Source organism: Anser anser (assembly GCF_964211835.1).
Source record: "Anser anser genome assembly, chromosome: 5".
Classification (NCBI taxonomy): Eukaryota; Metazoa; Chordata; class Aves; order Anseriformes; family Anatidae; genus Anser; species Anser anser.
This window is the reverse complement of record NC_139725.1, coordinates 33,678,158-33,701,911: the sequence shown is the minus strand read 5'-3', so window position 1 is coordinate 33,701,911 and position 23,754 is coordinate 33,678,158. Positions and strand designations below refer to the sequence as shown.

Here is a 23,754-nt window from a genome sequence, read left to right as displayed (position 1 = left end):
TAAATAAGCTTCAATATAAAAAGAGGTTTTAGTTTTAATTATTTTGAAAGCACACGGCGAAGTTCGCCTGAAGGAACTAGCACGACAGAACGGGCCGGGTGGGAAGGGGCCTTGAAGACCCCGCGGCTCCCACCCCGTGCCATGTGCAGGGCACCTCCCGGCCGCCCAGGCCGCCCCATCGCGCCCGGCCGGGAGCACCCGGTGCTGCCCCCCCCAGCCTCTCCGCGCAGCCCGTGCCAGCGCCCCCCGCCCCCGGAGCGCCCCATTTCCCCCCGGTGCCCCCGCACCCCGCGGGAGCGGCGCCCGCCGAGGCCGTGCCCGAGGGTGCCGGCAGCGCGCAGCCGTCCACGGCGCGGCCGGGCCCGGGGCTGGCGCCGCGCCGCCTCCTTCCACCTCCTCCTCCTCCTCCCCCGCCCCCCCCCGCGTTAAGGGGGTGCCGGTGCCAGTGCGGGGGCCCCGTTCCCGAGCCCTGCCCGCGGGCACCGCCCGCTCCCCCCCCTCCTCCCCCCCCTTCGCGCACGCGCCGCCGCCCCCCGCGCGCACGTGCGGCCGCAGGTGCCGGCGGCGCCCCACCCCCACCCGCCCCAACCCCCCCCCCCCGGTCCCGGTCCCCGTCCGGGGATGGGGGGGGGGGGGGGGGGGGGGGTACCGGGGAACCCCCCCGGCGGTGCGGGCGGGCGGGGCCCTGCGCCTTTAAGAAGAGGCCCGGCTGCCGCCGCCGCCGCCGAGCGGGCGGTGGGGGGGGGGGGGGGGGTGGGCCGCGGCCTGTCCCCGCGGCTCGTCCCGCCCGGCCCCGGCCCGGCCCCGCTGCCCCCGGCCCGGGCGGCGCGGAGGCGGCGGCGCCGTGCGGCTCACCTGGGCGGCGGCGGCGGGCCCGGCTCCGGCTGCGGGGCGGCGGCGCCGGGGGGCCGGGGGCGTCTCGGGGGCTCGGTGCGCCGCTCTGCTCCGCTCCGCCCGGCCTCTCGCCCCGCGCTGCCGGGGCTGGCGCCGCCCGTGTCGTGGCGCGGGGCGCTCCCGGCTCCCGCCTCGCCAAGATGGCGCCCGCGCGGCTGCTGCTGCTGCTGAGGAGGAGGCGGCGGCTGCGGGCGCGGGGACGGCGGCGGCGGCCACTTTGGCTCACTGCGAGGAGAGGAGCAGGGACACGGGGAGCCATGGCGGGGGGGAGGAGAGGCGCCATGCCCAGGCCTGAACAATCGAGCCCCGCGCCGCCCCCCGCCGCCCCCGGCCCGCCGCCCGGCCCCGCCGCCCCGCCCGCGCCGCCGCCGCCTCCCCGCCGCCCCCGCCGCCCCCTCGGCGGGCCCCGGCCCCGCGGCCGGCCGGCGGGGGGCCCGCGAGCATCGATGCGCTCCGCCGCGCGATTGGTAGCGCCTGGCGCTGACGGAAATTGCCGAAGGGACTCGGCCGAAGCGGCCGGCTGAGCCGGCGGGTCTCGCGGGAGGCGGGGGAGCTCTCGCGATGGCTGCGGGAGGCGGGGGGGGGCAGCGGAAGTGCACGGCCCGCTCGCCCTTGAGCCGCCGGAAGGGCGGCGGGAGCGGCCCCGCGGGGACCCCTCGGGCACCCCCCAGCCCCTCACGGCCCCCTCGGGCTCCTCCCGGCCCCGGGTGGCTCAGGCCCGAAGGAATCGCTGAGGACGCCGTGCAGGGGGTGCTGAGGCGTTAGGCAGCACCCTCAGCTGGGGCAGCGCTGAGTTGGGGCGCTGCGGGCCGCTGGTTGTACGCAGACGGGGGTCGTGCTTGGTAACGGGGAGCCGCGGCCCGGCAGCACACGGACAGCGGAGCGTTCCTGCGGCCCCCGAGCCTCCGCTGGAGCTGCCCGTGCCTGCACGCGGCCCTGGCTGCAGCCAGCAGGCGCGGGGAGGAGGCAGAGCGCGCGGCTCTTCCGCACGGTGCTTAGAAAACGAACCCTATCAAACGCCGCCACACAGCAACATTGAAAGGTTTTATGGGTCATTTTAAAAAAGTATTTCAGAAGTCTTTCTTTCTTCTCCTTCAAAAAGCTTATCATTTTCAATCTGCGTTTGCCGCTCATTGATACTCATCAGTCCCAACCATTTCTTTCCCTTACGGCATTACATAAGACGGTAGAGAGCTGCAGCCTGGTTTACTCAGGAAGGTTTTTCTAAGTGATGCAGTAACAGAGATGTAGTCATACTACCAAGTCCCTAACTAAAAATCCTTCTTCTTTTGTAATAGTTCCAGCCAGAACTTTGTTTCCTCTTGGAAGAGTCCAAGAGCACAGCTCAATCTCTCCTCTGGAAGAGTGCCTGTAGAGCTCAGCCTGTATCCTGCACCAAGACCAAACCCACTCTTCTGCCTCCCAGACTCCAAGCCCTTACATCCAACCATCCCTCCCTTATCTGACACTCTGCCATCCTCCCTGTTCCTCTACTAATGGGACTGGGTGGACCCAGATGATTTCAGTTGTGAAAATACAATGCAAGCACTTCAGAGCTGGCTCTGAGGAGCCTGCGTGTTCCACACCACCACTCGGTGCCTGGGAAAATCTTGTTCCAGATGAACAGCACGAGCTCCAGTGCTGAGAAGGGGCCCAGTCCACTGCCAGCATCTCCTAGCAGACCAAATGAAACAGACTCGATCTCCACATAAAAAGCTGTAAGAAACTTGTTTCAAACCTGCTTTATTTTTTCTACAGTAAACTGAGACAAAGGAACTATACAATTTAGTTACATAATACCGTTAAGGTTATGCCAATAAATGGTCCACGACTCGGGCACTGCTTGCATTACCTTTGTCACTGTGGCAGAGTGCTACCAGATGGAAAAGTTTTACTTTTAGCGAGTAACAGCCAAAGCAAGCACACTGAGAATAAACTAGTTTTGCCTTTATATCTTACTTTGCTTGGGGAAAATGCTAGACACCTTTTAAAGTAATTTAACTGCTCCCCCACAGACACTTGTGTGTATACAGACATTACTGTTACAGCCTTATCTACAAGAGTCCGATAGAGTAGGGCTGACAAACAATGGCAGAGCGCAACATAATAAGCAGACTGCTTCTTTTGTCAGTTAGCCTAAAATCTCCCTGACTTGGCAGAAGAGTCCTTTTAAGGAGTACACCTCTGCCGTTTTTGCCAGCAGAGCTGTTCATTAGGGCGGGATATTTTGCACTCTCCTATGCGTGGCTGTTGTTTAGATACGCCAAGAGACTTATCTGGGTATAAACCAAGCCCACGTTAGTTGGCCAGAACTCTTGTTTTTTCCAAGCAAGCCCTTTCTAATCTCAATGAACAGGCATCTTAGGAGCTCCCCTATTTAGATATTTGGTTTGTGTGGGAGTTTTACATATGCTGCAACAGTTGACAACAAAAGAACCAATACAACTTAAGACAGTTGTCTAATAAAAAAAGTAAAGAGCAAAACCAGCTCATTAAAAAAAGATCTCAAAACAGATCTCGACAAATCACAGCAGGAATTGCCTTGGCATTAGAGAGACCATTATTTCCCATCCACAATCTGTTTACCTGTCCTTGTAAAGAGAGGAGTTTTTCTTTGGTACTTCTTCTACATGGGGAGCAGCCCCTTTTCGTTCATTTGGATGCCCTCAGATCCGCAATTTGAGCTCATCAAGTCACCTGTATCAAAGATTTTTACAGCCAGTTTGAGGCTGGTTTGAGGTTCTCCCACAGACTTGCCACTTGATTTTGATTTTCATTCTTTTCCTGACAAAGTAGATCCTGATTGTTAAAGGATGTTTGAGACACTGCTTCATTTGGGGGAAGACAGTCCCCGTCATCTCTATGGGCTGCATCCTTCTGTGCATCGCTTCTCTCATTTATTTTCATGGCTGGCCTGATCAAAAGGCCATCCTCATTCATCCTGTAGTCTTTCACTGCTTTCTCCCTTCGCAGCTTCTGGACGCCTGCCAGCTGACGCAGCTCCTTTGGCAGCTCCGTGCAAGTGGGCTGATAAGGGAAAAAGAAAAGAAAGAGAAAAGAAATCAAAACAATACATATGCATACACTTATGCTCTACTTTTGTTAATATCAGATAAGAGCTCCCTCTGTAATTAGCCAATGAAACAGAGTAATCATCTCTCATTGCATCTACTGAATGCATTAACTACCTGCAAACACTATCTTGGGGGGAAGGAGGGGAGACTCTCCTCTCCCTTTTAAACGCAACCCAAAGGGAAAAATATTAGACTTGCTTTATTGTTTACTCCTTTATTATACAGATCTTCAAGATTTAAGTAATATTTCACATATGGGATTTAGATTTCCCCTGAGATCTTTTGCACTATCAAGTTGTAAAGCCCCCAAAGAGGCATGACCATTCAGGCTTCCTGATAGGAACCACTGTAAAGGCAACTTTTCTGGCTTTTCTTTAAAAACATGGTATTTCTATCCTAAAACAAATGTATTAAAAAAATCCTTATGTGGAAAAACCCAACATAGTTTATAAATCAATAGAACAGCTGCTTAGGAAGTACATGACAGGAGATGCACTCCTTAAAGATTGGACTAGACAATCTTAAAGGTCTTCTCCAACTTGAATGATTCTATGATTCCTTGACTCGGTTCTGAGCAGTGCATGCATGGAACTCTGTACAAAACATTACATTTTCATTCAAAAACATTTCAGGATCCGCTCTTTAACAAGGACTGCAGTGCTCACCGTGTTTGTGGGAACAACAAAAATATCCACAACTGCTTTCATCTATAGAAAGGAGAATTACATACAAAAAGGAAGCTTGCTAACAAGCAGCCAAGCAAATTCAATTCTAGCAGGTTGCATGGGGACAACTTCAAGACAACGGCAAAACATCACAGAAAGTGAAAGGAAACTGGCAGGACTGCAGAGTAGGGGAACAGAGACTATTAAATAATTGCCCTTCAGAACAGTAAAGCCCCATCCAAATGAAGAAATCAGGAAGGATGAAGTTGCAGAACAAACAAAAGGCAGGCCAGAAGAATTTAATTATCATTTAGCAAAACCAAAACAATACAAAACTTTCTGTAAACACAAGAAGCACACAAAACATCAACCATGCTGCTGGGCCAAGTGATGGTCAGAACACAAAAGCAGCACAGGAACAAACACAACATGTTTTCACTTCTGCATTCAACATGAAAAAATGTGGAGGCTCCCACACCAAAAACACTTGTTGTATATCCAGAATGTTTCAGATTGTTGCATAAATATTTGTCCTGATACTTTAAACAGAAACAGCAAGGTGCATTTCACCCAAGATTCCTGAAACGGTGTGAAACAGCTGAACAAGCAACTGTAGTAACTTGCTTAAAACTTGCCTTAATATCCAGGGACTGGAAGATGGTGCACATTTAAAGACAGTCCAGGGGAAGACAGAGGAAGCTACATGCTGGTTAAGCCTGATGTCAGCATGGACACACTGGCAGAAACACCAAGAGCAGGAGGAGTAAATATACGGATAGGATACTCGAGGGGAGTTATCACAGCCTTTGTAAAGGGAAGCCATGCCTCATAAAACCTGCGTCTAGAAGTCTGCACAGATCCAGAGGAAGGCAAAATAGTTCAGACAGCATTAAGAAAAAAAGCAGATGAAGCGCTTACTTGCAAACACCCCACCTTCAGTTCTATTTAACCGGAAGAACTTACATCCAGCTTCCCCACTGCCACACAACTCCGCTACAGTACCAAAGCTCTTTCCAAAGAACAGCCATCAGTTAAAGTGCTGCACTTCTAAGAGATCATTTGCTTCTGAACACCAGTGTGCTCCCAGGCAGCATTTGCTTCTCTGAATCTAAGTCCTACACATCAGAATGCAGTGATACCTACAAACACCTAACCACGCACAATAAAAATCTAAAAGGAGAATTAGAAATTTCACACACAGCTCCGTTACTAGCTCGTTTCTAGAGACAGAGCTGCAGAGGCACAGAAATCCATTTTACTTCATTTCTGCATCCACAAGGAGAGTAATTACTCCTGCCAGAAAGTGATGCTGAAAATACAGGAAATAGCAGAGACCTTCAGGATGGGAAGTCTGGGATGAGCTCGCTCTCAGTGGTGAGGGAAGATTACCACTTGAGAAAGACTTTACAGCACAATTTACATTCACATACATTTACAGCACAATTACATTCATCAGCCTTATTCACATCTATCTTTCCTCAACTTGTACTGGATGCAGCAACCCCTAAGGGAACGCAGTGACCTCCTCAGTGCAGGGCAACTGAGGAGGCTTGGCTTTTTCTCCTTGATTATGCATGTTCACTTTTCCTTTCCTTTTCTATTCCTGAGAATAGGAACAACAGAGGGCCCCACCCAGATCTGCTCCCAGAGGCAGAATCCCCTGATTAGACAAAGAAAGGAGGGAGTTGCTAGTTGCCCTGATAGCCATTATTCAACATTATTTCTCATTACTCAGCATTACTCAATTCACAGGCAACCTGGGTCTGGAAAGCCAAAACATTTTTTTCACCGCATATATCCTGATACCGTTGTAAGACACAATAGCTGTTGGCATGATGAATTTCTGGATGCAGCAGTGACCCAGGAAAGATTAGGAGGATGCTACAACACTAGTCTGAACTGAAGTTCAATGGTGTCAGCTCTGATCTGGAAGCTCAGATTCAACATGGCAGCCGGAGATGGGAGGCAATATGGATGTGTATTCCACCCAGCTTCAGTACTTCATTAAAAATGAAGTCTCATGACCGAAACTGTTTGTATCTGAGTACTTGTTTTGCAAGCATAGTTGCTGTGGGAGTATCATAAGTTTGGAGGAATGGGAGAAGGAAAAGAGCATACACTTGCATGGCATGTCACTCTAAGGTCAGAAGCGGTGACAACTAGCAGGACCAGGGCAGGCCAAGGAAGCGCGGCTTTGCTTGTTGCTTAGTCAGGTATAGCATGCTCAGACACCTTTGTAGCCCAGTCTATGTAACTATTTTTCCCTTTGTCAAAAGGTTGAACATCTGCTGTTCTGTTCAGAGAGCACAATCCAAAAACTCGAAACAGAAGAGAGAAGGGCCCAGAAAAGGTTTCCTTACCTGGAGTACTAGCAGTCAGTCAGTTTCCAGATCTGGCCATCTTCTCCAAGGGCTTGTAATTCAAAGAGGCCATGGGGACTTGGAGACTTTTGCCTAGTGGCTTTCATTCCCACAACTTTCAAGTAAAGCCTTCATGTCCCACAGATGGTTCCTGTTCTACTCAGGAATTATGTCCACCTTCCAATTTGGAAGCTGACCTTGTGCAAGATAACTTTATGGCCCTGGAGCATTCATTGACTTTGGCTTTGCCACAGTCCTGCTTCAGCAACTGAGGACTCACTTCTAGTTCTCCAAGGTTGCCATGATGCATGAAGAGAGCACAGTAGACTTCTATTTCAGGTTCTCAGTGTTTCTCCTGCACAGATATTTACTTCAGAATCCAAGGAGATCCACTGCTTTTCCTGAAGTAGCATTAGAACTGCATCAGATGATCCCTGGAGAACAAAGTCATCAAGCATAGGGACTCTGCTGCTGCTGGAGGCTGGCTCCAAGGTAAAGACAAGCTTATCGTACCAGACTGCTGTTCACCAAGAGTCCAGCAACTTTTTTGCTACAATGGTGATTGAACAGTTAGAAGATCTACATCCAGCAAATTCCAAGTAAAAATGGGCCCATTTTACTAATAAAGAAAGGCAGCTACACTGAAGAATTAGGATGTTGACCAATTAAGTATGGTAGACTAGAAGCTAGCTATGGAAGGTCAAATAAGAAAGGAAGGACAATGTCCAGCCATGTATAAATCCTGCTGGATTCAAGTCACCTTTAAAAAAAAAGTTAAATAACTTCAAGAGGTTGACTATTTTCATTCAGTGCTTTCTATCAGACTGCCCCGTATTCTTTTAGTTGGTATGAGACCTCTTCAAGCGATACTTAATTTTGTAGAACTGTATCCCAACTACAAATCCCACAGAGCTTAAGTATAAATTGTAACTAGTAAAATAGTTCTTTTACAGTGAAAGGATTTTCCAGGCAGCTTTAAACTGTAGCTCCACAAGAGAACCAGATCTGAATAAAAGCTCTTTGATTCAGGGAATTAATAAACAGTCAGAGAAACTACAAGTTGCATAAAACTGTTTATTATTTTTAAACAGATTTAGTTGAACTTGTCACAAAGGATGCCCTTAAAATTAACTTTTATTTCTTACTTGTTGAAAAAAATTAAAAAACACACAAAACCAAAAGAAATAGCAGAAAGATACACCAAACCATGGAGATCTGCTTGGGCTTTAAATATGCATCAAGCAGATTTTTGTTCTAGTATAAGAGACTTTCATTTGCGTGAGCCTCTTCCAAGGTATAAAAAGAGAAAATGATTAACAGTTTAATGATGGTGAAAATGGCTACTCCTACTGTCCACACTCCAAGATTCCTAAAGCAACTGCAAGTATGACCATCAGATGTGATATTAAATAAGCCTTCAAAATGCCATTTGAAATGCTCATGATCAAATTAATCCCTTGGCTAATCTTATGCAGTAAATGGATTTTAAAAAGGATTGGCTTCAGCAATTATTAACCTGACTACTGTTAGAAAATTCTATAAACAAATAGCCCAATGCTAAGTAGAATTCTTCTGTAATCTTTTTACTTTTTAAAAAGTGTTCTTCTCCCCTCTCTCTCTCCTACTTTTGCATGCTTTTTACACTGGAAATTCAGATGTCAAGCTCATTTTTTTTTAAATGTAAGTATACACAACCTTCTGTTTTTGAAATCTCTTCTTTCAAAAGAAAAAGTTTTCAGATATGATCAGTGAGGCAACTGTGACCTCTTGTGGTTATCTGAATTAATCTCCTCTTAAATCCTTACTAGTGGGATTTACTGCTCTGAGCCCTTACACAGTTCTCAAAGGATTCAAGTCTGTGCTCAAGTGCTTTGTTAAACCAGGGCAAAGAAATAGATAAATCCTCCTTTAAGACAGACCTGTATTCACTTTTCCAAACAAATAGTTCAAGGTATTTACAACCACAAAAATGAGTTAGTGACACGATCTAATCACGTTAGTTCAGTCTCCTCATGATGAATGACAATGTCTGGCAACTTACCTTTTACTCTATCTTAACACCAGACATGTCTTACACAGTTATTACAAGCCCTGCTAAGATTTCTTCACTGAAGACACTGAAAAAGACCACACCAATACCACTGCCTATTTGGTTTGCATGGAACTTTCTTCCCACCAGTGAAGAAAGTCAAGTTCCTTAACCAAAAATCCCTCCCCTTCTAAAAATGAAGAAGGAATTACTGAAGTGTCCACCACACAAAAGCCGCTACAAGGTATCTGGACATGCATTTGTGAGACAATTCTACTGGGTCTATGTAACCAAAGATGAAAAGTGTTACTTGACTAGATATTTTTAGGTAACTCAGATGACAATAAATATGAAAGAAAAAGTAATTCATGTCTTTACAGAAATAAAAATCTTTGGGCAACAAAACATAACATTTCCCAGAAACAGACAGGACATTCAAGTAACTCAGCAGTAAGGGTGACACAACTGGTGAAAAAAATAGAACAAATGTTGGGGAGTAGAACCTCTTAACAAACTAAAGCAACTCTGGCAGTTCCAAATAACACCACTTTACAACTGCCTGTTACTCTTCATGTCCACAAACACACATACCCTCCACTGAGCCCAGAGATTCTCAATCTCAGATCAGAATGAACAGAAGGCACGTGTCCATTCCTTAACAGTTGCAGCTCACCACCCACAACACTAACTTAAGGAGCATTTGTGCGAATAGACTGACACAAAAGCAGCTAGATAGATGCAGACACCATCGCTTCTACTGCTGTGCTCCAGAAGCAAGATGTGGCATGAACTAGGGTGTACAGCTGCAGAAGAGGAAGCTAATTTAGCTATGTCCTCTAGAGTTCATCCATCAGAGCCTTAGATCACATTACCAGGCTGAGAAACAAGCTAGGACATACCTACCTTTGTGCTCCTAAGGTGATCTCCAGATCCATTCCGATAAGCATTTAAGTAATCATTCACCACAGCTGTTAGGTCAGACATCAAATTATCCATTAGAGATGAGTGGACCAGCAGAAGGTACATAGCCTTCAGAGCAAGCGCTTGAAGCAGAGAAGGTGGAAAGGGTCTCAAGAACCATATATCAGGATTCTCCTGTGTATCCCAATACAAATGAAAACAGTTATTTCAGTAGCAAGAATTATAACAAAACTTTTCATCACGTTCTTCTGCAGTTTAAACAATATCGCCAGATCCTGATCTCTATTTCTGTGCTACTGAATGCTTGCAGTTTCTAAGGCTATCTGTGTACAACCCTGGGGATATCAGAGAAGAGGAAGCCTGGGAGGAGGAATTACTTCTTAAAAAATAACAAAAAACAACATACACCTACTAGAGTGTGTAATGCTAGGTTCTCTCTCACCTGTCTAAAACTAGGTAGGAAACTAGGTGTGTGTTCCTAAGAGTGGAGCTGAAAGATCAAGTTGGAAAAAAACCTCCCATCAGGGAAGCAGCCAGGGATAGGAACAATTTCAGTCAGCACAACTGAAATTAGCAGAACATGAGAGTAAGTCCCAGTGAAGCAGCACGACCATGATACTGTGAGCAAAAGTATCACTACAGTCCCTTATGTTGGTATACTTACTATATACTTATTACACAGTCATTTTTCACTTTTCCTCTTCAGACCAATAGGATGATCTGTTAAAGTTAAATAAGGAAGGCAAACCTGTTGTCATTTGGCTTAGATCTGCCATACAGAATTCTCTAAAATTAAATTCTGACAGACACTATTAGAATTCAGACACCGAAATAAAAAATGAAGATGTGTTCAAATTAGAGATTTCACTGAGCAGCTATCAGGTTAAAAATAATTTCCCTGAACAAATTATAGCCGTATCAAAAGACATTTAATTGAGGCTTTTGATAAAGACTTCATATCAATGAGTAGATTGTGCAAAACCACTCAGATTTACTCAGGAAGTTACAAAACTAGTATAAAGGGAGAAAAATGGTCTGACAGAACAGAGCTTGTTCCCATTCACAAAAGAAATCCTGTCTGTATAGTGGGGTCTCATTAAGTATCTAGCTCCTCCCATATTGAACAGTATTTTTGGAAGTCCTCCTGCCAGTCCCCTCAATCAAAAGAAAGGTCAAGTGATTAAAAATTCGACAAAGAGATACCACACCACACCTGGCACCATACTATTTACATGCTATTTATCCAGCTTACACTCCCCAAATCTTGGGGACTTCTTGCCCATTAAGATTTCCCTTGCTTGTCCCTCTCTGAAAGATTAAGAAAAAACAAGGACAGAGAACAATTATATAGCAAATGCCACTGAACTGTGCTGCTACTCTCATTTTTCCATTCTAGCAGTGCTGGCTAGAGTATTTCCTCTTTCCCTGCACGACTCAGGGTTCATTTTACCCAATTTGTTCTGTTGGAGCTAGGTTTCAGAATTAGTCAAGCATATTAAGATATCCAGACCATTTTTTACCAGTTACACAAGACTTCTATTGCATAAGCTGTGTGTTTCTTCAATACCTCAATTTTAAATGTACTATTAGGAAATACTAGCATAAGCACTGACAGGAGCTGAAGCTTGCATCTGCCTCCCAAATGACTATTACGAAATGTCCTGAACTACAGCAATTTGACTACTAAATAGTGTGACATGCTCTTAAAAAAAAAAAAAAAGAATCTGAAAAGGGGCACAGCACAGCTCACAATTCAGTCTTCAGAGGTGCCTCACTGCATCACTCACCGAAGCCACTTCCTGCCTGCACTTCAGGAGGGCATCCCGTTTGGAAGGTATCTTCAAGTGCTGCATTAAACACTCCTGCAACGTGCAGATGCGGTGCGGAAAGTAGCCACCCGTCGCCATTGAGAACTGCAGAACATCAGCCACCTGTTATGGAAGAGATCAGTATGTCATCACCAGTGTCTGCTGAGCAAAAGCAGAGATTTGACAGTGGGGAAGCATATTACAATACAAAAAAAATATATATATATGCTGCAGACACATTCATCCTCATTTTGACTGCATACAATTGCAGAACTAGTAGTCTGACTCCTTAAAGCTGTCAAGTTAAATGAAGAGTAAATCAGGTTATAAGAATGATTTCTCCAGACAGCACATTAGGAGCAGTATCAGAAGAGAGTAAGCACACAGCAATACTTCCCCTGATACTTCTTGTTGCTTTTTTTTTTTAAACACTAAGTAGTGATGCAATGCAAGGAAAACATGATGAAAGAATATGTAAGTGGTCTAAAACCTTTTGACTAAAAACTGATTTTGCCAGTAAGACTCATCCTTGACAGCATACAGACCCAAAACTGAAGCAGACAACAGCCTACAGCAGCAACTGCATGGCATATTTTTTGCTTGTTTCCTATGCTGGCTTTATCCCTTTTACCCTTTGCAGTATCAGGCTCCAATTCTTGCTACTAATTAAGGAACACAAAGATTGGGACTATTTTAACAGGTGCAGAGAGGTGACAGTGGAAAACAGAAACCTGGAAGAGAGTCTACCCACCAGGAAAACAGAGAAGAGAAACTGAAAAGCCTAGATCCATCTTCAAAAAATACTTGAGTGATTTGTCATTAGAACTAAGTTCTCAGACTTTCTCTCCTAATCAAAACCCCAGACTCCTACTCTGGTCCTCTGGAATCCCCACTGACCTCTCATAATCCTTCTCTCCTTTCTAACTTTATTAAGAAACCTGGAGCCAACACTCTTAACACAAGTATCTACAAATCTGCCAACAAAACCTGGAGTTTACATGCTAGCCCAGTTTTACTGCAAGTGTTACAGCTGAAGCTGCTGTTTGAGCTGTTCCACCAGGAACTGTCCATGTGCTATCCAGACGGCCATACAGTGCTTTACAGCACCAGCCCAACCCCTGCAATGGTGACGACAGGATTTTCTAACTTTGGCTTCTTCTGGACACTTACACTGAGTGCAAATTCCAGGACTAGACCCCCAATTCCTGACTTTTGCCATCCAATAGCAAAGGCAAACAAGCTGGTATGATTTACTGCTGACTAAAACTGACTCTAAGGCATCAGCTGCCTTCTCTGGGAGAGAAGCCATGTATTTACTATGCTTACCAGAAGAAAGCAGTAAGCCAATCCGTTTACTGAATTCCCAAGGAATAAAAGCTTTTACTAAAGTATTATGAGGAAGACACAAAATGCTAGTGCACCATGAGTAGAACAAGCCATCTTGGACTAAGGAAGGAAATTATGTCAGACCTCCTATGCTCTGTAGTAGAACAAAGAATCTAGGTCTGCCTACACTTCTGGTACGCTGACTACACTGCTGTAGTCCAAAGAAGTCTACAACCATCAGCTGAAAAGTAACAGTACACATGGAGAAAGGAACTGCAATAATTCAGTCTGATGAATTCACTGAAGAGAGGAAAATTAAGACCCAGTGAAAGCTGACTTTCACTGGTTTGTAAGCACAAATAACCAGGTAAAGAGGGAGTTTCCATGATTCCTTACCGAACAGACCTTTTTACTGTACCTCTGACCACTAAAAACTCATCTGGCTTTTAGCTCTCAGTGGCCAAATGCAGATGAAGAGGAACCTCAGGAAAGACCTTCTGAAGCAGTCAGTTACTTTTACTCAACGTCAAGATAAAGACTTTCAAATCTATGGAGATGAATATTCCATTCCTCTAGAAGGTTAGAGAGGGAGTTTCTAGTTTTAAAAAAAAGAAGTCAATGCTTTCCAAATAAGATGATAATAGACTTAAATATTTAAACAAAAATGCAGTCTATTCATGAAAAGCCTAATCTGAACGAGCAAGATTATAAAATAAACTTAAGAATGAAAACAGTTTTAGCTATCACTGAACTCTCTCAGAAAATCTTAGTCATGCCATGCTAATGGCTTGGATTCAAGGGCAGAAACTGACTACTACATGCTAAAGAGGTGTGTATGTGCATTGATCTGTGGAACCAGACAGCAAATACCTCACTTTCACATTTTGTGATTAAACTTAGCATGAACCTCTGTTTTATGGACAGTCTCAAGTTGTCGTACTTTATTCTTTCAGTACACACATCTAAGAAGAATTGTATTATTTCATTTCTTACTAAACAACTAGGCAGCCAACAGCATTTTAAGAGGCAGAGATTTCAGAGCATGAGAATGCTCTTATCTCACGATGCAGCACAGAAGTGTCAGAGAAGGCAGTATTATGGATGAACATTAGAAACCTTTCACTGATGTGCACTACATGTATATTATTGCAAGCAGCAAAGAGTTGCAGCAACTGGCCGAAACCACGGGTAAAACTTTTCAAATTATGCAGGCAGAATCCCATTTAAACTAGAATTCTTCAATCCACTGCTGTGTTTTTAAACAGTCTCACTTGCACATGCACTTGTGTACATAGCCTGTTCCAATTTTAAGAAGAGCTTCTCAGTGTTAAGTGCCTCACAAAGAGCATCTATGGGAGTTTGCTCACAGGAATTTCCCAGTTACTGTCTCCAGACAGTAGATGACAAAAGTAGATGACAGCTTAATATTGCAATGACAGGCACACTTTAGGGCAGTCAAAACCAAACTGTTCCCCTTGCTTACTTATATTAGATGTATGATTCAGACTCAGATCAATGGATCAGAGTAATTGAATCTAAGCCTAAAGATCTATTTATGCAAGAAAAGCATGCACATCAGCTCATACTGAGACAACAGAACTATGAGAGCCATTTTATGGGCCTCGGAGATCCTAGCATGGATCAGTCCGGTTAGTCATTTCCACTGTACCAGTTACATGTTCTAGTCAGTACAATTGCCTAGTCAATACAATTAGCAGCACTGGTAGGAATTTTCTCCTTGACCTTTTTCATGCAGTCAAGACTTAACACTGACATTGATTGATACTCGATTTGTAGTAGAATACTAAAAATATTTAGGGGCAGAAGGCCAAACTAACAACAGAGAGGGACTGAAAGAAACTTCTGTTGTATAACATTTACTATATAACCCAGACTAAGGCTTTGAAGAGCTACTACAGACAGTCATGTTCATGACATGAAAAATCAGTGCATGTGCAAGGACAAGAATAACACACCCATTACAAACAACTATAGTCATTTTGTTATTTTCTTCTCTGAAAAGACTCTAATTTTCCACTTAGTCATGCAACATTTTAATTACCACAATTATCAGAGCCAGCACCAGCAAAGATTTTTGTGATTATCTGGCCTGTACTCTCACTTCCACAATTGTGTTTATTAACAGACACTCCAATTCCTGGATACCTGTAAGCCTGACTGTTTCCTGCACTTGTGAAAGGGTCAGAAAGGGTAACCAGGAATATAAAACACAAGTCTACCTGGCTCCTGTTAAAGCCACAGTAGCATCAGGTTCTGCCAAGTTTTATCAAGACCCGTTAGCACATATTAAAAAACAAACAAACAAACAAACAAAAAACACATTAAACTTGCTGCTAGTATTAGATATTAACAATCTTTTAAAATGGGGATTTAGAGATACCCAAAGCATCTCTCATAGATTGATGCTTCTCTTGACTACGATAAAAGCTTCTTCTGTGAAAAACTAGTATTTTTAATCTATTCTGGTCTACACAAGACAAGCTCTGAATACCAGCCTTGCCTGGCAATTCTTACCTAGAACAAAAATACATTTAGAAGGCTCAACTATCACCACATTCCACTGACATTAAACCTTCCTTGAAAGAAGGCTCTGAATAAGGCTCAGTTTTCTCTCATCGAAACTTTTGTTGCCAACGAGAATATGTGAAGCGTACCTGCGTATCAAAGACATTGCAGAGAAGGACGCTGTACTGGTGAAAAAGGCAGTCTGAGATCCAACGGCAGTCATGTATGACCTGGAGCAAGAAAGAGCCGTCAGACAAACCTGTGTCCAACTGCAACTTTTTTGGTTATCACTACATCTATGTGCAACCCCTCCTACCTCAGATGTCCTCACACACCCTTAACCCTTACCTTCAAGATGTTTTTATCTTCCAGCACCATTTGTAATCCGTTTTTGAAAGCTTGAGGGCCCAGAAGGAAAATATCAAACAGAAAAATATGGCTCTTTGTTGCTATCTACAACAAATTGAGTTAGAAAGAAGATGAGTGAGACGAGAACAATGGATTTGAAGGTAGGAGGAAGTGCACTGTCACATACAAGACAACCTCATATACAAGCTCATGTTAAGGAGCACACTTTCCTTAATGCTAATCTATGAGAAAGTCTTGCTTTTTTCAGAGATAACTCACAATAATTAGAAAGAATGAACCAGTAGTCTACTATACACATTTAAAGGTAGCATTTTGCTGCATATTAAGAGCATACCCTATCCAAAGCACTTCGCATAAATTCCTACGTCTACCTCAATGCCATTTCTAAAGAATCTCATCAAGAAAAATTCTTGTTCCCATGACATTCCTTTAGGTATCAAAAACTGCTACCAAAAAAATAAAAGACATTGTTTTCCACTACACCATTCCATATAGGCCGTAACATTTAGATGTTGTCTATACTCAAACTCATAGTGGCTTAACAAAAGCTGATATATGAATACAATTTAGCCATGCCAAAGCAAAAATTCTGTGGATACTTACTTCCGCAAGTTAAGTTTGAACTCCCGCACAAGTTTTTGCTTTGGATTAACCACACCCACTTTAAGCCTCTTTAAAAATAAATCAGGACGCTTTTGAGTATATTAAACTATATTCCTTTCCATCCCTTCCTTTTCAGATATTTATAATACCATAGCTAATCAAGATATTTTATCATCTTTAGATGGATTTTACTTCTTCAGTTACATTGGCATTGTGATTACGTTGGTCTCGTAGTTTTTCAATAGACAACAGTTGTACTATTGTAATACCTCTACCCCTATTCAAGTAAATAGGGATGGCAAAACAAGCAAATTATATCATTATATACAAATACATATCATTATATACTATATATATTATTATTATTATTATTATATATTTTATATATATATAATATATATAAAATATATAATATAATATATATTATATTATATATAATATATATATAATATATATAATAATATATATAATATATATATAATATATATATAATTAAATATATTAATATTAATAATTAAATATATTAAATATAATATATATTTATATAATATAAATATATAATAATATATATAATATATATTATATATTATTATTATATATATATTATATTATTATATATTATATTATATAATATTATATACAAATATATAATATTATATACAAGTAATTATTATATTGCCTTACAATAGTGTAATTCTTCCTGTAACAGGTAGTGTATGGAAGACCTTAATTGTCTTGAAGAAAATCATATCCCTTACCAAAACAGTCACACTAGTACATCTTAAGCACAGGCTAATCCCCAAACATCTCTTAGTTTTGCGTCCATTTAGGGGCACATCTGGGGAAACATCTGCTTCTTACCTGAAGCCATGAGAGTTTTCCATGACGACATAAATTAACACCTTCTCCAACTACACTAACAACACGCTGCTGTTTCAGGTGCAGCACCTAATGAAAAACAGGGGTAAAAATAAACAGTGCCAGAGAATGATAAGCAGAGGGACAAATAGTAAAGCTGGATTTTTCTGGTCATGATCCATATGTAAGGTAAATACAGATCAGGAGCACAATGAATCCCACGTATATAGTGATCCAAGAGAAACAGACACAGTATCGGTCCAGTTACAGATAGATAGCTGGGTATTCCACAGCTAGAAACAACAACAGATTTAATAGAGATCATGGATTAACTAAAGATTATAAACTCCCCATATCTCCTCAGAAGAAATTCTCTTAACTAGGTTTAAGGAACTTCCTCAAGATCACAAAGAAGGTGTTCCTGTTAGATAAAAACAGGAACACATCTTCTAAGGTATTCAGATAAACCTGTTACCCTCACAGACACAAGAAGTTTCAAGAGAATTAAGATAAATTAACCCATACTGCACATGCGGTGTAAGAGCGGCAGAAATAAAAAGCCAGCTTCTTTTTCAAGCAAAAAATAAATTCATCTGTAAGTAGGGAAATCTTGCCCTGTGGTAAAAGAGCTTTTTCCTTTGTGTGCGCTCTCGATTTATCATAGTAAAAACCCAAATCCCAGATGATGTAACTGCAAGAGAAAATGGCATAGAAGGCATAGCATTGCTGGTCTAATTCAGACCTAAAAATACTATTCGGTTCAAGAAATCTATCATGTGTTCTGAAATTCTTCCTACCACATCCAGACACTTCTGAAGTTCCAAACACCCATGAAAACAACAATTCCCTCTCCAAACACCAACAATTCCTCATGTTGTTCCCTTTCTAAAGAAAATAATTGCTCACTAAGTAGTAATACTGACTCCTCATCCCAGTTTACAGGTGAAACAGATTCTGAAAACAGCAACCAGCACACAATAGTACAAATTCGTATCTGCTACAAACTCATGTGCACTGCACTCTTTCCCTGCATGTATGTGCAACTTAAACATACCTTAATACCACCAGGGATACCATTTCTACTTGACTTAAGAAGCCAGTTACTACTTACTACTGAATTTTCACTACAGTCTGCAGAAACAATTTCCAATACAAGACCTCATGGAGCAGTGCTCACCATCCTGCACCTAATGGAGCTACTGACAAAGAACAGAACAGGCTTAAAAGTCATATGTTAAGTAAAAGCTTTAGTTAATACTTACTGCTGGGCCAAATTTCTGCTGGAAGCAATCAATAACTGTGTACTCTATCTTCTCTTCTTCCTCCTTCTCTAAAATGAAGTTTAAAAAACATTAGAAGCTTCCTCTTATTGAATAAACTCTGCACAGAGTATGTATTTCAGTTATATAATCACTCTACTTCTCTGGTTTATCTACTTAGCTCTTCCTTCTCTACTCCCTGAACACATCCAAACAGATCATAGAATCACAGAATGGTTTGGGTTGAAAGGACTTTAAAGATCATCTGGTCCCAACCCCCCTGCCACAGGCAGGGACACCTCTCACTATACCAGGTTGCTCAAAGCCCCATCCATCCTGGCCTTGAACACCTTCAGGGATGGAGCAGCAAAAACTTCAGGTTCAGTTTACTGAACTGTCTGCTTCAGATATTCATAGTCTTGAGCACGAACCAAAATTCTAAACTTTTCACAGAAATACTGACTATTCAAAAGTTGCAGTGTTATTTTTTTTGTCTTTGTGATGTATAAAGAAAACAAAGATTTCAATTAAAGAAATTGCATCTGTTAAAAGAGGGCTGACAGAATTTAAGACAGATTTTAGTATTTCAGAACACCTGCTTAACAATGTCTAATGAACAGATAAAGGGCTCTCAAAAGACTTCCTTTCCCTTTAAGTAAGATGCAAACATTAATAACATGCACCTATGACAACAAAAGGACAGTCTCCCAAACTCCTATTGCAAAATCACATGACAACATATTAAAAGGCTTTCCCAGATCAAAATCCCAGATTTTTTGTCAGCCTCACTCATTTTCTTCCCCACTTCCCAGGCAAAAGCAACCGACCCTCCTTTAGCTTGTACAGGCCTTGCATGCCTGTCATGGCTCTGTATGAACAGAGTGAGCCAACTGCATTTTAGATCTGCACCTGCGGGTGTGCATACAGCAGGAACCGCTCAATTGAATCAATGCAAGTGCCTTCCAAGCATAACAGCCAGTGCAGTACAGAAGTACAATAGTCTTAGTGAGCTTTCGCTTATTTGTCGTGCCACGTACGTTTCAGGTACAAGGATAAGATTAAACAGCCACTAGAGAGGAATGCTCACTGGCTGAAGCGCTTGACTTCTCCAAAAACCAGTTATGCTGCTCAGCCACTTTTACAGCTGATGAGAACCACAGAATTAACATTCTGGAAAGCAAACAAGTTTTTCTGATCTTGTGTACATATTTGCAGGCAAAAGGCATGTGTGCTGATATTGAGCTCTGTGCCTATCTGTCCATGACCACTGTTCTTTCAGAATACAGCCTGTCCAGATACAGGCGAGCCAAGAGCCCACAGCTTCAGGGGAAGATCCTGTCTGACACACACTAACTACATTGCTTGAATAATATTCGTGTTACCTGAGAGGGAGTACTTTAAGCTATTCAAGGCTCTGGGCTGGCTCTCAGGGAAGACGCCTGGAGAACTCCATGGGCTACAATCTGCTTGTCCTGTGTCTGCTCCTTTGTTCCCATTCCCCTCAACAGCTGAAGTGCACCTGCAGGAGCAAGACAACCATACATACATAGCACAGAAGTCAAAACGTTAAAACATTTCACCAGCATGGATATTTTCATAAGGAAAATTATTTCATCCAACGCCACCTACCTGCATCTAGACAATGAACTGCTGCACTGAAGCAACTTCCTAATCCCATGTGCATGATTCTGAAGGGAGACTTTGAAGCTATCCCACTATACGCTTATTTTCCCACAGGATCTTTACTTCATATGAAATTTCAGATTTATTTCTAAAACTAAAAGGTGAAAACAGAACCTGAACAGATACTCACCACAAAGGTCAGCAATGAAGGTTTCAAGAGAATAAAGAGCTAAAAGTACCATGAATGAAGTACCTGATCTAAGCCCAAGAACCACACAGTTGAAATATCTGCAAATTTTTACACTGAAACCTTAACATTTGATCCATTATTTAATCATTATAATCGGAGGGTGATTTTACAAGTTAATTAATCAGTAAAACAGTTATACCCACTGAAACTTTACTACAATCAAATTGAAGTTATTAAATATTTAAAAGAGATAGTAGCAAGTCGAGGCCAGAAATTGAGTTGGTAAACATTCACCTCACTGAAACATGTCATGTATAAGATGCTTAATTTCTAAAACAGGACATTCCAACATCAAGAGCGCTTTACTGTGAAATATGCCTTATTAGTATAAATTTCTGTATACTGATGTAAAGCCCTCTCATTATGATTATAAAGCTCCTACACTGTATATCCCTATCTCAATATAATAAAACATAAAAAGTAACTCTGTGATCAACATTTAGATGTAGATGAAAAATCTCGTATCTAAAATGGTACATTAAAAGATTAGTACAAAAATAAATCTGTCACACAAGAGAGCACAGTATGTATTACTTATTTAACTAGGAAGAAGGAGACAAGGCAGGAGCAAACAAGACAAGTGCTGCTAATTACAATTCTATGAGCTAACTATATTTTAAGGACTATTCAGTAGATACCTCTTCATTCCTACTTTTCTTAGGAGAAAAAAAAAACTTAAATGTGATCTTGTGAGAAGACCCAAAGCAAAGTCATCTAAGAGCAGGAGACTGTAGAAGTCTGAAATATAGCTTTACCACCTTCCTAAAGTCATGTTTATATACATTTTAGAGCACCTATACAAACATAACTCCCATGTACAATTCGCCTGGAACTATTCAGGCAGAAGAAATGTTCATGGGAAACCGTCCCTGAAACCATAAGCTGACCCGCAAACAAACCAAGCAAATCATTCACCCAGGAACATTAATGGGAATTTAAAAAAAAAAAAAAAAGGACAGAGAAATAGTAAGTTATAGTTTGAAAGAGTCTTTTAAACAGCAGAGGCCTTCTACTCATCGCCTTATTAATCTCTTTATAGCAAATACAAACTTGGCACAGCTGGGTCTGAACATCTGTAAGATATTAAATGCAGGTGGTGTCTCCCCTACCAATTGCATTCCTATTCCCATCTCCTATCACAAAAGCAAGCACGCATTTCAACATACTCAGAAAGCATTGCTGTTCCGTTCCCTGAATCCGGCTCATCCAGCAATTCCACTACAATAGAAATAAACAATTTATATTCTGGTGCTGACAAGCAACTTTTGGGAAATAACAAGTGTTAAAAAAGGAGAACTATAATGAATAATAAACAGCATAGGACAGACATATATACTAGAAAAGAAAACAAACTCAAAATACAGCTTATGTATTTTTAAATTCGCTCTGATGTACAACTGCATATAAAATAGCTCATGTAAGATGCTTACAAAAAAAGTATCAAAACTTTAATATTTAAACAATAAGCAGTGGGCTTAGCATCCCACCAAAAATGAAGTCAATATTGAACTACAACTAATTACCTTACTTGCTATTAAAAATATAAAACAGTACAGATATACAAAATACAATGGAAAAAGGCAGATGGACACAGTTAAGTACTTGATAAGCTGCCTTCTAGCTACTTCCCCCTCAGCACTTTGCTCTTTGTCCCCAAAGCAAAACTTGATAGCAGACACCCATAGAAATAAATGCACAGGACCTTTACACACTAGAAACTGTTTTTTTTTTTTGGGGGGGGGGGGGGGGGGGAGTAATTCCATATTTTATGACTAGTGAATCACAGAAAAAGGCTCACATAAGCAGACCACTTAGTGGAGATTCCTTTCACCTGTGCAAGTAAAAGCAAAATCAAATTAACTAGAGCTTTCAGCAATTTAACTTCCCAGCACAGAACATCTTGCACTTGTAACAGAACACACAATAAATGTGTAATTATGCCTTCAACCTTCAGGAAGTAAACAGGGAGCATGCATAACTCAACTTCCTGATTGTAATTTCCATTAGTGGTCTTACTGAACCTTATTCATTAGCTCATCAATTTATAAGCCTTAATGCAGTACAGTCACAAGACCTTCATGAAGCATCGAATTACTATCTCACTAACAGATAACTGGGGAACAAAAGGTGTGTGATTTCTACAACGTTCTGATTCCTACTGACTTGGGTAGAGGTAAGTTGTGCAACTGAAGAACTCAGCAGTGACCAAAACTGAAATGCTGAACTGAGTGCCCATGATCCCCGTGTCTTAACGCACATTAAGGCCTCACCACTGACTATCTCGTGTTCAAAGAACATCTTTACTCCTGGGGTACTTCTGCCAGTTTCCAAGTTCTTCACTGCAATGAGGGAATAGAAAAAATAGATGCGTCAAGTTATGCTGTTACAGGTAAAAACTTAGCATTTACTGAACAAAGCAAAAACAAGAGGACCAGCTACTTCTATTAATTACAATAAAGTGAATAAAATGGGTATTTTAAGGGACAGTATGTTTACAGAACAGCATTTCCATACAATGACTCCGTGTGCTTAACAGGACAGACTTCTGGTCTGCTACACCCACACAACCTCAAACCAGAGAGCACAGACAGATCCAGCTACTTTTATCTCAGCTTTAAGACTGTGTTTTATTTATCCAACGACTGTTTAGGCTCTGGGGAACCGCATACACGTGCAGCAGCAGGCACAGCAAGCGCTGGGCAGGCTCTGGGCTGGAGGCCGCACATGCTGATCCCGAGCAGCCCCTACAGAAGTCATCCACGGCTATTTTCAGACCAAAGGGCTCAACCAGCGTGGCACGGGAGGGTCAAACACCACTTTTAACGACGGAGCGAGTTGCCGGTGCCTGTCCCCCAGAGGCCAGGCTCACACAGAGCTGGTTTCCTCACAGAAGTGCAGGAGCCCCCTAAGCAAGCGGCCCCGAGGCCGTGAGGCGCCAAACGACCACAACAGCGCCTCAGCCTCCAGCCCCAGCCTCCCTTCACCAAGCCGGGGCGCTGGGATACCACCGGCGGCCCCGACCTGTCCGCAGGAGCAGGCTCCGGTCGGGGCTGAGGTGCTGCAGCACGCCCTCGAAGGCGCCGCTGCGCACGGTGAGCCTGACGGGCCTGCCCAGGGCGGCGCCGAGCCGCGGGCTGCTGATGGCCATGGGGGCGGCGCGGGGCTGCCTGCCGCGCACCTGAGGCGCCA

At 42.9% G+C, this 23,754-nt stretch overlaps 2 protein-coding genes and 1 long non-coding RNA gene across 3 annotated transcripts in view; 1 reads left to right on the top strand and 2 right to left on the bottom strand.

The window, feature by feature from the left end:
- Positions 1-1,201, bottom strand: part of INO80 (INO80 complex ATPase subunit) — a 68,209-nt gene extending 67,008 nt beyond the window's left edge. The window contains exon 1 of the mRNA XM_083836667.1: positions 856-1,201. The gene's annotated coding sequence lies outside the window, so the exon portion shown is untranslated. The remainder of the gene's footprint in view (positions 1-855) is intronic.
- Positions 1,202-1,259: 58 nt separating this feature from the next.
- Positions 1,260-3,395, top strand: LOC310899771. Its single transcript, XR_014584650.1, has 2 exons — positions 1,260-1,936; positions 2,193-3,395. It is a non-coding gene; the product is annotated as an uncharacterized lncRNA (long non-coding RNA).
- On the bottom strand, positions 2,621-23,737 carry EXD1 (exonuclease 3'-5' domain containing 1). The gene is made up of 11 exons (XM_083836670.1): positions 23,587-23,737; positions 22,836-22,904; positions 21,732-21,783; positions 20,075-20,211; positions 18,696-18,763; positions 17,437-17,523; positions 15,952-16,056; positions 15,753-15,833; positions 11,731-11,874; positions 9,926-10,117; positions 2,621-3,921 (listed from the first exon to the last, which is right to left on the bottom strand). Exons 1-11 carry the CDS (start codon positions 23,711-23,713, stop codon positions 3,607-3,609), a joined length of 1,377 nt encoding a protein of 458 aa, XP_083692796.1. The 5' UTR covers positions 23,714-23,737; the 3' UTR covers positions 2,621-3,606.
- Between the last annotated feature and the right edge of the window lie 17 nt (positions 23,738-23,754).